This window comes from Danio rerio, chromosome 5, assembly GCF_052040795.2.
Source record: "Danio rerio strain M-AB ecotype USA chromosome 5, GRCz13ab, whole genome shotgun sequence".
Classification (NCBI taxonomy): domain Eukaryota; kingdom Metazoa; phylum Chordata; class Actinopteri; order Cypriniformes; family Danionidae; genus Danio; species Danio rerio.
This window is the reverse complement of record NC_141025.1, coordinates 25,072,555-25,087,055: the sequence shown is the minus strand read 5'-3', so window position 1 is coordinate 25,087,055 and position 14,501 is coordinate 25,072,555. Positions and strand designations below refer to the sequence as shown.

Here is a 14,501-nt window from a genome sequence, read left to right as displayed (position 1 = left end):
AAAGTCAGTGTCATGAATATATGAGTTAGAGATGAGAATTTGCAAAGGTAAAATGCTAGATTCCCAAGTCTTAAAATATGTCTTCTTGTGGTTTTAGGTTTTTTCTGTGAAGTTTCAAGACTTAGTCGTTCCATTTGAATGACATAAAGCAGCTCATTCAACCATCTCTTAAAACAGGGAGCCTTTGGAGACTTTCAATTTAGATCAGGGAGAATTAATATAAAGAAAGTGTTCATTTTTTGGAGTGAAATACTATACTTTCAATGCTTGACAAAAGAAAAAAGTACCTGCATTTTGTTAACTATGACAAACTGTCATTTCTACTTGAAAATTTCTTGAGATGTTAATATTTAAAATGAAATGCTTTAATTAGCACGCACAAATTAGCATTCCCTGTGGATCATTCCAGTTTGAATCAAGACATTTCTTCATGTCCCTCAAACAGGAGAGAGGCAGATGCAGTGTGTTCTCCGGCCAGCAGAGGGCAGTATTTCCAGAGGAATGCACGGCGAATCTGCAGCAGCTGTAAACCTCGCTAGCTGGGCTGGTTCTGTGAGTGGACCGAAGGAGATCACTTTTCTGGTTAGCTGTGGGTTAATAGCATGAGAAAGATGCTAACCATAATTTCTAACGTTCTGAGGGGCGGCGCCAGCAGGAACGTAAGTATATTTTCATAAGTAAATAATAACACCATCGCTTCTTGTATTAAATCCAAAATTACGTCTGTTTTGACGGCTAACGAAGCGCAGTCATGCCATGTTGACCTTGCAGCCAAGGCCCGGCTGACACCCTGTTAAATCTAACGTTACTGATCTTAAATTCTCATGTTGGTGCTGTTTATTACACGTCAATCAGTGTAGCATTTATTTTCGTTACAGATGTAAATGTAGTTAGATTGGTCACTCATGCTAAAGAGATTTAGCTTGGCTAGCTAGCTGAACATTCACTGGGATGTTAACGCAAACATCTACAGCTGGTTTGTCATTACGCTGTCTTTCAACTGACCTGTAAGAAAACGTTACAACAATATAGATTTGAGTCTGCTCATAAAAAAGTTGGCTTTGAAAAGTAGTTGTAATAAAATAAGAGTAAATGGTAAATAAAAGGTGACCTCAGTAGTCTCTGTATTTCATTACGAGCAGAGGCAGATTTCCAGATGACTGATGTTCTGTTTTATTTCTCATTAGTCTTTTTCCAGTTATTTTGTTTTACTTAGTCTTTTCAGTTAAATATATATTATATGGGCCAATGATGTTAGGTGGATTTAAGCATCAAAACAATGGAAGTCTGTTCCATTCTTTCTGATCTGACCATGACATTTGCTCCATTCTGTTTTTCCTTTTAGAGAGTTACTTTTCTCTGTACACAGAAGTCTGATAATTAAAGATATGTTGACATAATATAATTAGGAATTTTGCAGAACAAGACTTTCTTTTCATGATGACGAATCACCTTTCATCAACTGTATCTCAAGTTTAATTTAATTCAATTCTCTATATTGGCATGACATACTTGGGTATGTATTACTGCCTAAGCATTGTGCATAGCAGAATAAAATAGCAGTATAAACATTAATGGTACTCTTTCTCACTCAATCAACATCTTTCTCTTTACTAATTCTCTCTCTCTCTCGCTCTCTCTCTCTTTATCATTTACTGTTTACTGTTACATGGGCTGCCTTAAAGGGAGCCGAACTGGTATCAGAGGTAAGAGATGGTAGTTTTAGAACTGGGTTTATTGATGTGGCATCTGTGCCATCTGCACCTTTTCTGTTCTTATGATCTGAATTATTTTTGCTTGTACTTATTTAATTTAAAAAAGGCTTATTATTTTTGGGTCATCTTTTCATTTATCATCTTCTCTTTCTTGCAAATCACTTGTTTGGCTTTGTCGTCTCACGCCTTTACTACATTCTTTTTACTTATTGCTTATTGTGTGTTTTTTAATTTTGCTGTGTTGTTGGTGTGAAGGGAATAATTCTGCTTTATTTACCCATGCCACGAATTGAACACTGAAAAGTCAAATTTGTGCTACACCACTGCTTTCGTCAAAAATTATGGTCCTTCAAAATCATTTCTGCCTGAAAAATAAAGCTGCTTTTTGGACTAAATGTTTTACATTGTCGAAATATGGGGGGATCACTATTGTGTAGGTATCAGCATTATATTGTTTATTGGGCACACTGTATGCTAGATGTTGGCCATTTTGATGTAATTTTTGATGTGACCTGATGCAGTCTCAGGAATAAAAGTATGAGAGCTGCTTTCAAATGGTAAACATTTGTACCAAGATGGTACAAATTGGTATTTTAAAGGTACATATAAATTAGGGCTGAGCGATTTGGCCTAAAATCAAAATCTTGATTAATTGAACATTTTAACTCGATTACGATTAATGAACAATTATTTAGTTTATTTATTAATTCTTTTTTTAGTTCACTAAAAGCTTTTTTTTTAAAAATATAATTATTTTAGGGGGTTGTCACCTTTATTTGTAAAGGACAGTAGAGGTTGCAGACAGGAAAGTTTTATAGCAGAGAGAGGGGAGTAGTCGGCAAAGGACCTTGAGTCGGGAATCAAACTCGGGTCGCTGTGAGCACCATGGTGCTATATATCAGCACACTTAACCACTAGGCTTTTGGCGCCGACAGTTCTCTGAAAGTTTTCTACAGTAAATATGCTCGCATATTACAAGAGAGAGATTTCTGAATGAAGGGTGCATTGCTTGATTTTATAATAACTAAAAGAATCATACCATCTACTAGCTATGATTATTTATTGAACATCAACGTTGAACAACTGAAATTAAAACACACATTGCCTAAATCAAACAGTCACTCTTTTTTTTATATAAAAGTGAAAATTAATAACTTGGAAACAAATATTTTTTTCAGTGTTTTCCATATTTAAAGTAGAAAATAATCAGTATCTCTTCTAAATAAAATAACTCATCACTTATAAACACTCGCTTCAATGGGCTTGCTGCCTGTGGCTCTCAGCCCTGCCCACACTCATCAACAATACCAAGCTGATCAATCACAGAGCTTAGACTATGCATCATTGCAACGCATAGTTATGTTTTTTGAGAGGTGCGTGTCAGCGTCAGCAATGGGGAGGGGTATGTAACCGTACAAAGGCTGCGCCGGACCATACGTGTGCACTCCACGCAGAAGTATAAATCAGCCTTAAAAGAGTGGTGTCACGCGACTCCACACACCGTAGGGAAAGTAATAAAAAATTGACTTGGAAAAATTATATCAATTATATGTTCTGAATGTTGATTTCGATTACTGATATAAATCCTCAAAAAGGACAAATGTAAACCTTTTTTTTAAAAGGTACAGCCCCATGAAAGCTCTTGTACATTTATTTCAGTGCAGGTAGCCATCACTTCTTGTTTATTGTCTGTGAGTAGCTTAGTGTAGGTTAATATAGATTAGAATTGTATTGGTTTAGTGCAGAAAAATGTCTTATTTGTGGACTGTAGACACCTAAAGATCTCGTTCCTATCCCTGATCTGTAAACACTCCATTTTTATGGCTGGCTGAGTCTGACCCTCCGGAGTGACCTGTGCCCTTCTGTTTGCAGTCCTCCACTCTCCAGGCCGTTCTGCAGCTTCTGGCGGTCCAGAGTGAATATGCAAATTTGACCGCTCCACACGACCATGATCCTGACCCCCCTCCATACTCGACACAGTGCCAAAGCCCTTCAGTTTCCCCTCTATTAACACAGACACCACCTGTAGAATACAAATCTTTAATACACACCACCAGTGGCCAGTCTTCAGGACAATCAGGACCACCCGACAGACCTCTGACAGATGCTATTTCTTCAGAGGCGGTAGCTTCAAAAATAACTTGCATAGAACCAGTGGTGACCTATGGTTCATCCATCTTAGAACAATTAAACGTAGATCCTTCTGTTACAAAAACTATTCCAACAATAGAAAAAAATAACACTACAGGTGTTCCTGCATCCACTGGACAATTTACACATTATAAGTCACCTATTAACCCAGTCTCCAGCCCAAATCAGTTAATCCCTGCAGTAGCTAACAGCAGTTCCAACATTACCAGCACAGACCCCATTATGTCCCTTAGTCCCTCACCATCCGGGAGCCTCCTGGGACTTGATAAATCCTTCCCAGAGATTACGCACAGCCAGGCTGAAGGGACTCCCTTACCAGAGCCACAGCTTGCTGTGAGTACTGGCAGCCCCTATGTTAAAACTATACACTGTCTCTCTTATATATATACCCAGCTTAATGTCCTTTTAACCCTCCTTCATGGAATATTGCATGGCTCTTCAACTTTACCCAGAGAACTCACATATTCAGAGGTTTTTTTCCAACTCACAATGCTTTGGTTGGTGTCACTAGCATGTTGGTCCTGCATCTAATTGTGGATGGATTCCTCTTCTTCTTAAGAAATCTGCACACAGAGTGTCGATGACGCCATGTGCTGTGTCAGTTTCATGTGTCACATCTAGGCCTGTGGGTTGATTTATTGTAATTAAACTGCGGGGTATATTGATAGGGTTTTGAATACAATTACACTTGAAATGCAGGTTAGATTATTAGAGATATATTTTATTTTCCCGGGCTTGCTTCCTGATTTAGATAGAGCACTGTAGGGTTTATGTCAGACATGTTTTTCCATGCATCGTTTTTTTTTTGGTTGTCATCTTCTCTCTGGTCAATTTTTTTAAAACCATTTTAGTATAATTTAATTTCTTTTTTTAAATGTTTTATGTATTCTTCCTAGGGTGCCAGGATTGTGGTATCTGCCAGGACATATGCAGACTTTACCCCTCAGGCCACCTTTGATATTAAGGTGAGTTCTATCAGATAAGAAGTATTATGTAATATATATTTTATTGCATATACACTATTGCTCTAAAGTATAAAGTCAGTTCTTTTGAACAAAATAAACAATTTAATTCAGAAAGGATTCATTGAATTGATCAAAAGTGGTATTTGAAGTAAAAAAATAAATAAGTAAAGCTGTCCTATAAACAGTGGACAGTAGCAAAGTATTTTTAATCTGTTACTATATGTTTCTTAACTAATTTTGCCTTAGTATTATTTATTTTAATACTTTTTACTTTGTATTATTTTAGTGTATGTTAATCTTTGTCAACATTTGTTTTTCATAATTTCTTTTATCATAAAGTATATTATTTTTCTGATTTGACTTATCAACAGTTATCAGTAGTACCTATGAGTGTTTGACAAGATTTTGTAATAAATTTGCATCATTACATGCATTGATACAAACTAAAGGTCTACAGAATACTTGACAATTTGTATTAGTTTATAATGATGGTCATACTGAGCTACTATTTGGGTATAACCAAGAAAATTAAGCACTTTTACTTAAGTTAAACAAAAAGCAGTACTTTCCACTTTTACTGGAGTAATATTTTATTAGGCTATCAGCACATTCAAATACAAAATGATTTTTGTAATTCAATGCATCACAGTGTTTTATTTATATTACATTTTTTATTATAAATTGTAAAGTAATGAGCATCTTATTGTATCATCATGTATTTGAAAGCATGAAAATGTGCTTGTTCTTGTAGAAATGTGACGTGCACAAGCTGGAAGAGGGCCCAGCAGTGCAGGCAGTGCTAACCAGAGAAGAAGGCCTTCAATACTACCGAACAATGCAGACCATGAGGCGCATGGAGCTCAAAGCTGATCAGCTGTACAAGCAGAAGATCATCAGGGGCTTCTGTCACCTTTATGATGGACAGGTGACAAACACATTGCAAACAAAGTGATTTCATCATTACGAGTAGTTCAACATTATTCAAATTTCTTATTTAAATGTCTAAAGTGGGGTGACATGGAGGCGCAGTGGGTAGCACTGTTGCCTCACAGCAAGAAGGTCGCTGGTTCGACACTCGGCTGGGTCAGTTGGCATTTCTTTGTGGAGTTTGCATGTTCTCCTCTTGTTGGTGTGGGTTTCCTCCGGGTGCTCTGGTTTCCCCCACAAGTCCAAAGACATGCGCTATGAGTGAATTGAATAAACTAAATTGGCCGTAGTGTATGTGTGCGAATAAGAGTGCATGGGTGTTTCCCAGTGATGGTTGCAGCTGGAAGGGCATCCGCTGCATAAAACATAAAAAATAAAGAGACTAAAAGCCTGTTTCACACCGCAAGCGTCAGCAGCACGTGTTTTTTAGGCGTCCATGTTAACAGCTTAGAGCTTTAATTCCGCACGCAGCAGCAGTGTGTCAAAGCGAGGCGTGAGCATCGCTGAAGCAGCAGTGCCGCGATAGTTTCGGCGCTGGGTCTATTTTTGCTGCGCTGCTCAAGCCTGGTTTATACTTCTGCGTCAAGTGACCGGCGCAACTCACGGCGCAGGCAACGCGCGTGGCTGTTCATTTATACTTCTGCGCGCTGTCTCCGTTGGTCTGCATTAACACTTCCGAAACGCTAATGGGCAGTGAGGTGTAAATGTTCCTCTGTGTCGAGTTTCTTCGCTTCTGTTTTGCTATTCTGAACACTTCCTGGATGTACAAGTGACTCAAACTCGCTCATTTTGAGGCAGGAACCGGCGGACGTGCAACAACTTTAACCATGAGGTAAACAAAACAAAACTTTCCATCCGGAGCTCCTTCACGGGACTCCACACTTGTAAACAATCGCTCGCCCCATTCGCGCGGCTCTCGGTCCCGCCCAGACTCGTCGGCGCTAGCAAGCCGACCAATCACAGAGCTTGCGCTACGCGTTGTTGCGACGTGTAGTTACAATTTTTGAGAGGTGCACGTCAGTGACGGCGACGGCCACGGCGATGGGCTATGCGTCAGCGCCGTAGCATACGCCGGTGTTTGACGCAGAAGTATAAATCAGCCTTCACACTCAAAGTGACAGTGCATTGATAATGACCAAAACACATTGAATGACAGAAAAAAAGTAGGAATTTTACCCAATAAATGCGTTAATAATATCAACTGATTTGTATATAGTCGATCAAATGAACTTAAATGATTTAAAACTGCAACAAACATTTATTTAGGCCCAAATTACAAAACCAAATGTAAAACAATTTTAGTATCAGTTTTGCTTAGGCTGCACGCTAGTGTTGCAGGAGAGGGGAAATAGGAGTTGTAGTCCATAGCAAAGTGTATAGTTCGACACGCATGCTGGATGATGTGAGCTCGCTGTGTGCTGTACAGCTGAAGCAGAGGAAGAAAGTTTTATTCTGCTTTGTTTTATGTTCACTCAAGTTGCACTGTGAACCTGACAACCCTAAAATAAGTAAAAAAAGTGCATGCATACTTTTGTCCGTCTTATCTTTTGCACGAGCTGTTACTCTGCTGCTGGACATTACTGGAAGCGGAGAAAGTAAAACTAGTTTAATCATGTATCAGTATCATTATAACTATTTTGTATAAATATTATTATAACTAGGTCTAAAACATCCTGACAATCAAAAACCAAATGACATGATGTCACAGGCGATTGTCTTCTGAGTGCACCAGACATGAATGACGCTCCTCATAGAGTTTGGGAAGCAGACAGTACTGTATGATATATATACTTTCTAAAAAAAAGACTTGCAGGTTGAAGAAACAGCACAGGAGGAGGTTGCTGTGGGCCTTAGTGCAGATAAAAGGTTTTTTTTTTTTTTTTTTTTTTTTTAAAAGGTGTATTTGTATGTGTATGTATATATATATATATATATATATATATATATATATATATATATATATATATATATATATATATATATGTGTATATATATATATATATGTGTGTGTATATATATATATATATATATATATAGAGAGAGAGAGAGAGAGAGAGAGAGAGAGAGAGAGAGAGAGAGAGAGAGAGAGAGAGAGAGAGAGATAGATTGATTGATCTCTGCAGCAGCTGCCGAAGAGCTGCGTGTGAAAGGCAAACACCTGCGTGCTGCTTCTGCTCTCCATACGCACTGCTCTGCTCTGCTCACGCGCTGCTCACGCACTGCTTTTGCGTTCGGTGTGAAACAGGTGTAAGCCGAATAGAAATGAATGTCTGGAGTGCCGCCATGTATAATTCTTTGACAATCTAGTGGGAATTATGAAGTTGTCTGTATCGATGTATTGATTGTTGTATGTATTTATCTATATTTGTCATGCCATAAAATAAATGAACAAATAAAAAAACAAACAATCTCAAAAAGAGACCAAACATTTCTAAGTGCATTGTGTCCTCTAACAGGAAGCGTGTGCCGTGGGTATTGAGGCGGGTATTAATCTATCAGATCATCTCATCACAGCCTACCGTGCCCACGGGTACACACTCACCAGAGGAGGCACCGTTCGGGAGATCATGGCTGAGCTGACTGGTAAGAACAGCAAAACTGATAAATATCGTTCAATGGTTTTCAAAAGCCAGTGATTATTCTGCATTCTTTTTTTTGGTCTTTGTTATACGTTTTATTTTCTATTTCTCTTTTTTCTTTAGTTATTGTCTTTCTACTAATAATTTATTTGTTAATATAACTTTTCTCCATCAGGTCGTAGAGGAGGTATTGCCAAAGGAAAGGGAGGGTCAATGCACATGTACACTAAACATTTCTATGGAGGAAATGGAATTGTGGGAGCTCAGGTATTTTAAGTGAATCTATTCGAGTCCGAGTTTAGAATAGAGCTGATACACCTTGCTAATTTATTCATCTTTTCACAGGTGCCTCTTGGGGCGGGTGTAGCGTTGGCCTGCAAATACCAGGGCAAGAATGAGCTGTGTGTTTGTCTCTATGGTGATGGTGCTGCTAATCAGGTAATTCATCCTAATGACTGATATAGCTACTTATTAATAACTCTTTAACACAGATCTGGGATTGTAAAAGATTATATTTTGGTTTTGGGAGTCACCGACAACAGGCTGATAAAACACTTTCATTGTCTTTAGTGCTGTCAAATGATTAATCTTGATTAATCGCATCCAAAATTCATATTTATAAAATATATTTCAGCCCACTGTGTTTATAAATATGTACATGAATAGATAATGGAACCATTTGCCAGAGATGGGTTGTGGCTGGATAAGCTTGCTGCATAAGTTGGCGGTTCATTCCGCTGTGGTGACCCCGGATTAATAAAGGGACTAAGCCGACAAGAAAATGAATGAATGAATATGTTGTAAAAATACTTAAATTTAAATCTCAGTTGGATGTTTTCATCCATATAGAGCAGGGGTCACCAATCCCGTTCCTGGAGGTCTGGTGCCCTGCAGGGTTTAGCTCCAACTTGCCTAAACACTCCGGCCTGGGTGTTTCAAGTATACCCAGTAAGACCTTAGCTGCGTCCCAAATGGCACACTATACACTATGCACTCATGCACTATGTACTTATGCACTTAAACACTCAACAGGATAGTACATGTATGTAGTGTTGTCCCAAATGGCACACTAATGTTTTTTTACTAAACGGAAATTCAAACCGTTTCCCTGATGACGTTTGACGGTTGCCAAATCAGTGAAATAAACGACCGAATTATCAAATAATACCTATCGTGAGTATAGCCGCATTCACCATCCGGAGGTGTTATAATCACTCTCGTAGGAGAATTTTGATTTCTCCATCCAAAATAAATAAAGTTATCCAACATGTGCGTCCGATAGCTCCGCCTCTTCCGCTACTTAAGCAAACCTGCGGTCGTTGAGTGCGTGAAGTGTCCATCATTACACACTTCATTTTAGCAGCTGAATGAGTGCATCATCCGGGTAATTAAAGTGCACTTATTATTTTAAGAGTTTTCAGTGTGAACACACTACTTACACTATTTATACTACAAAATGGCGTAGAATAGTGCATAAGTATGTGATTTGGGACGCAGCTCTTGATTAGCTTGTTCAGGTGTGTTTGATTAGGGTTAAAGCTAAAATCTGCTGGACACCAGACCACCAGGATCAAGTTTGGTGATCCCCGAAAGCTTTGTTACACTTGCATGAAAGGTAATTTTCAAAAAGCCATAACAGAGACACTTTAATATTAGATTTACTGTTCTCCGGTTAAGATTTGTACATTTTTGCACTGTTTCTGCAGGGTCAGATCTTTGAAACGTATAATATGGCATCTCTGTGGAAGCTGCCGTGCATCTTCATTTGTGAGAACAACAAATACGGCATGGGTACTTCTGTGGAGAGAGCGGCCGCTAGTACTGACTACTACAAAAGAGGCGATTTTATCCCTGGATTGAGGGTATGATGCTGGAAGGAAATTTGCAAGTTTTCTTTCTTTTGTCACAATATAAATATATCACTGAAATTGGCCAGAATGTTTTTTTACCTGCTTTCTGGTTTTGTAGGTGGATGGCATGGATGTTCTTTGTGTGAGGGAGGCCACCAAATTTGCTGCTGAACACTGCAGATCAGGAAAGGTGAGTGATATAGATATGTAAAATATTGATATAAAGTAGGGGTGTGTGAGATTAATTGTGTACAATAATATTATTTTAATGATGTGCCAGCTGAGATTTTTAGAAATATAACTCGCTGCAGAAAACAAACAAAAACATGTCTTGATAGCCCGAAAGCACTGACTATGTGATGAAGCCTATTAGAATTCCTCTATATTAACTCTTGTTTCTAATATTGCACATCTTATAGTTATATTAGAAGGTTTATTATTTGGATATCTCTTTTTGAATCTCAATAATTATATGGATAATTCCAGGGTCCTATTCTGATGGAACTGCAGACCTATCGTTATCATGGACACAGTATGAGCGACCCAGGAGTCAGGTAATGTCTTCTGAAATCTTAACCAAAGCTCACTGGTGTTGCTTCATGCAGTCAGCTTTTCCTGGATTATGTTTAATTAGCAGATTCAACCACATATGTGCTATAATGGTTTAGTAATTAAAATGCATTTGTTTTTGTTTCTAAAACACTATATCTGGGTAAAGATATCGTTAAAGTTAGGTTTTTAGGAGTCTTTGAAAGAAGCCTTTTATGCTCACAAAGGCTGCATTTATTTCACTAAGAGTGTGCATGTGTGTGTGCCTGTAGTGTTTGTTGTGTAAAAATGGCTTTATATCTGGCGGGTCAAAATTGTTTGGGTCATTTTCAAAAAAGTTAACTTGAAGATAAAAAAAAAATTGTTTAGAGTTTTCTTTTGTTTAAAGGTTCACAGGTCATTTTATATAGAGGAATGTTATTGTATTAAAACATATAAATTATTCCTTCAATTACAGGTTTTAGAAGTCTTCCACAAGATGCTTTTTTCATATATATCCAAATATTTTTAGATTTGGATACATCAGTAAAACTTAATGTAACTGATGCTTTTTTTCTGTTCATGCTCATATGTGATTTTCTCTCCTCATCCACCGTCTCTATAGCTACCGCACACGTGAGGAGATCCAGGAGGTGCGCAGCAAGAGCGACCCTATCTCGTTGCTGAAGGATCGCATGCTGAGCAACAACATGGCCAGTGTGGAGGAACTGAAGGTCAGACTGCACAAGCTTCCTAGAAAAAAAAAACAAGAGACAGCCATTTAGATGTACACAGCAAACTGCTGTTCACTTGATTCATGGAAACTGACAAAAACAATTGGATGATTTTTCCATGATTAGACAAATATCTAACACAGACATCATTAAACACCAACTGTAACTTTATCAATGAGCTATATTGAAAAAGTAGACAACAGTGAAATATCTATATCTTAAATCTAAAATGATATCTAATATCTTAAGTAATTTCAATCAAAAATGATTAATAATCACCAATTCTCTATATTTTCCTCAAACACAATATAACCAGTAGAAAAAAACATGTAGCTCATAATAGTTTATAGTAATACTTTTATCAAAGCCTCCTTAAACACTTTTCCTGTCCTTACTTGGCTACCATTTGCACATGCTCACAGACTACAATACACAAACAATGCTGATGATCTAAAAACATTGGCAACCATGTAATTTGTAGTTTAGCGATCTCAATTAAGAGGTTCTGCCTTACTGAAAATACAACAAAACTAATGTCTACAAGCAAATCTACCATCAAACCTTCTTAATGATGAAATGTAAAAAAGAAATCACTTAGATCTTGACTATAAAAAATCATAATAAAAAACACAATATAAAGTCTTTTTGTTTTCATTGAAAGACCTGAAAGTTGTATTCAATTTGGAATTCGAATTAGTTTTACTAGCAGTTTATTTTAGCATGGTTTATTTTACAATACATATAATATATAATGCTATATAATATTAAAATTAAAAAACAAAATTACGTAATGTAAACCATGTAAACTCTTACAAGTAGCTCCACTTATCAATGTCAGTTCCTAGGCAGTGTACCGAATCGAAGATCTCAGAGGGTCAAGCATCGCAAGCTCCTTTATACTGTAGTTCAGTAGCTGTGTCCAAAAACCCTTGTGTTTTACACTACTTCTCTACCCTGTACTTCTTTTAGTGCTCTAGACTACATTTCCTTTAAAGCCATTGCAAGTTTTTGGATGCAAAGATGTTTTCTGTGTGAATGGCCTCTAAGAATAAAAAGCTGACAATAAAAGTGTTGCACTAAATTAGAAAATGTCAAAGGCAGTCATAGAGTTAGTGCATGCTTTATTACTATAATGGAGGGATTACTTTATTCTACTTAAAAAATATATATATAAAAAAAGAATGAATCATTGGATTGTGCAGTTTCACTAAATGCTGACACCTTTTGCAGGAGATTGATGTGGAGGTAAGGAAAGAGATTGAAGACGCAGCTCAGTTTGCCACCACAGACCCTGAGCCTCCGCTGGAGGATCTTTGCAACCACATTTTCTACAATGACCCTCCTTTGGAAGTGCGTGGCACCAACCCCTGGTCCAAACTCAAGTCCATCAGCTAAATCTCCTTCATCCTCCTCTTCCTACTGGTTGGACCCTCTCCTATTAAAACGCACAGATAAAAATCCTCCCCAGTGTGGCTATAGGTTTCAGAGACAGTTATTGGGGAAACTCAGCCAAATCTCCCAGCCACATTGAGAAAAGTTGCCTCATTTCACATTTGATCATTGCCTTGTTTTCTTGTCTTCATCAGTTACAACACTAACCCTCAATTTATTTTACATCATCTATTGCAAAGAGCATGTACAGTAATATGTGAATAAACACGGCAGGACTTGGCTTGTAATTATTGGTACTTTCCAAATGTTTCCAGTACCTCTACAACATCCACACAATGGCAGAATATTTACTTTGTCCACTCAGACATGCATGCGCTCACACATTCACAGCTTTATATATCCGCAGAAGTGTGTGTGTGTGTGCTTATGTGTGTTTTAGCCAAGGTGTTGGTGAAACGCAGCCTTGCAGTTTTAGCTTTACAAAACATTTAAAGGGAAGTGTTTATTAACAGTTAAAATGTAAATCATTGTGGCCATACTACAGGAAAAGTTTGTGTTTTTTTGTGGTATCATAAAACTATACCAACTCGATTCATTTATAGGCTGTAAAGGGTTTTAAAAATCAATTTTAATTCATAAGATTTCAAATAAAGCTAAAATGTGGTTATGGAATGGGAAACTGTTATTTGATTCTCACCATTCCCTTCACTCTCTAGGGCATTTATTTAAAACCGGGGTTTTTTCTTCACATATTTATTATGAAAAAGTTTTTGTTACAAGCAATGTTACTGGGGATATATCTTAAAATTCTGCGATTTCCGTGTATTAATGGTTGTTTTTAATGTTTGTTTAAAATCTCTCTGAATTGGGAATGTAATAAATGTTGGAGTAGGATGTTATTTTGCTGTTGGGAGGGTAAAAGTGGGAATCGCAGGTTTAACCTTTTATGTTGTATCGAATAGGATGGAAAGTCAAGAAGATCAGGCAATGTATGTGTTCAATGTGGTCTTTATAACATACAACTACAAATAAATAATTCCAATGCTTTTTTTGTTGTGATTAGGTGCTTGTATATTATCTTCTGCTGTTTAAGAAAATTATTAAGAAATAGTTTAAGATCGGATACAGTGAGCTCTATAATACAAACTGTTTCATCTTATTTGTTACAAACTGCAGACTTTTCTAGTACAACTTAGCCTTTAAATATGTTACTATAACAACATGCATTAAACGTTTAAGATTGGGTTTGTGTAATTCCCGTCACGTTCAAGAATCTTACTAAAGCAACAAATCAGCATTTAGAATGATTACTGAAAGATTTTGTGACACTAAACCCTGATGCTAAAAAATTAAACAAATTACATTTTAAAGAGCCCCATTTTTTAAAATGAGCTTCTATGCAATGTGTAATACAGCACTTAGTGAATGAAAACATCCAGCCTAGGGTTAAATGTGAAAAAAAAAAAAACTGTTTAACTTAAAACTATTGATTTTTCAACAAAATAGTTGATTCAGGAGTCGAATAAATGAATTGTGTTGGCTTTCTTTTGCCTCACTTTCTGTAGTTTGCAAAATATGTATTTAATAGTGTGTATAATAGATAAGCGACTTGTACTCGCTTATCTATTATTTATCAGTGTGTCTCTGCAGGGTAAATCTT

The 14,501-nt window shown here is 37.1% G+C and overlaps 1 protein-coding gene across 5 annotated transcripts; it reads left to right on the top strand.

Moving 5' to 3' along the window:
- The first annotated feature begins 541 nt into the window (after positions 1 to 541).
- Positions 542 to 14,214, top strand: pdha1a (pyruvate dehydrogenase E1 subunit alpha 1a). 5 transcript variants are annotated; one of them, NM_001442538.1, is given in 13 exon segments: positions 542 to 659; positions 1,686 to 1,706; positions 3,588 to 4,199; positions 4,763 to 4,831; positions 5,583 to 5,756; positions 8,215 to 8,341; positions 8,513 to 8,604; positions 8,683 to 8,775; positions 10,044 to 10,199; positions 10,306 to 10,377; positions 10,674 to 10,741; positions 11,341 to 11,449; positions 12,680 to 14,214. In NM_001442538.1, coding segments are annotated over 13 exon segments (1,815 nt in total). In that variant the 5' UTR covers positions 542 to 602; the 3' UTR covers positions 12,845 to 14,214.
- Positions 14,215 to 14,501: the final 287 nt, after the last annotated feature.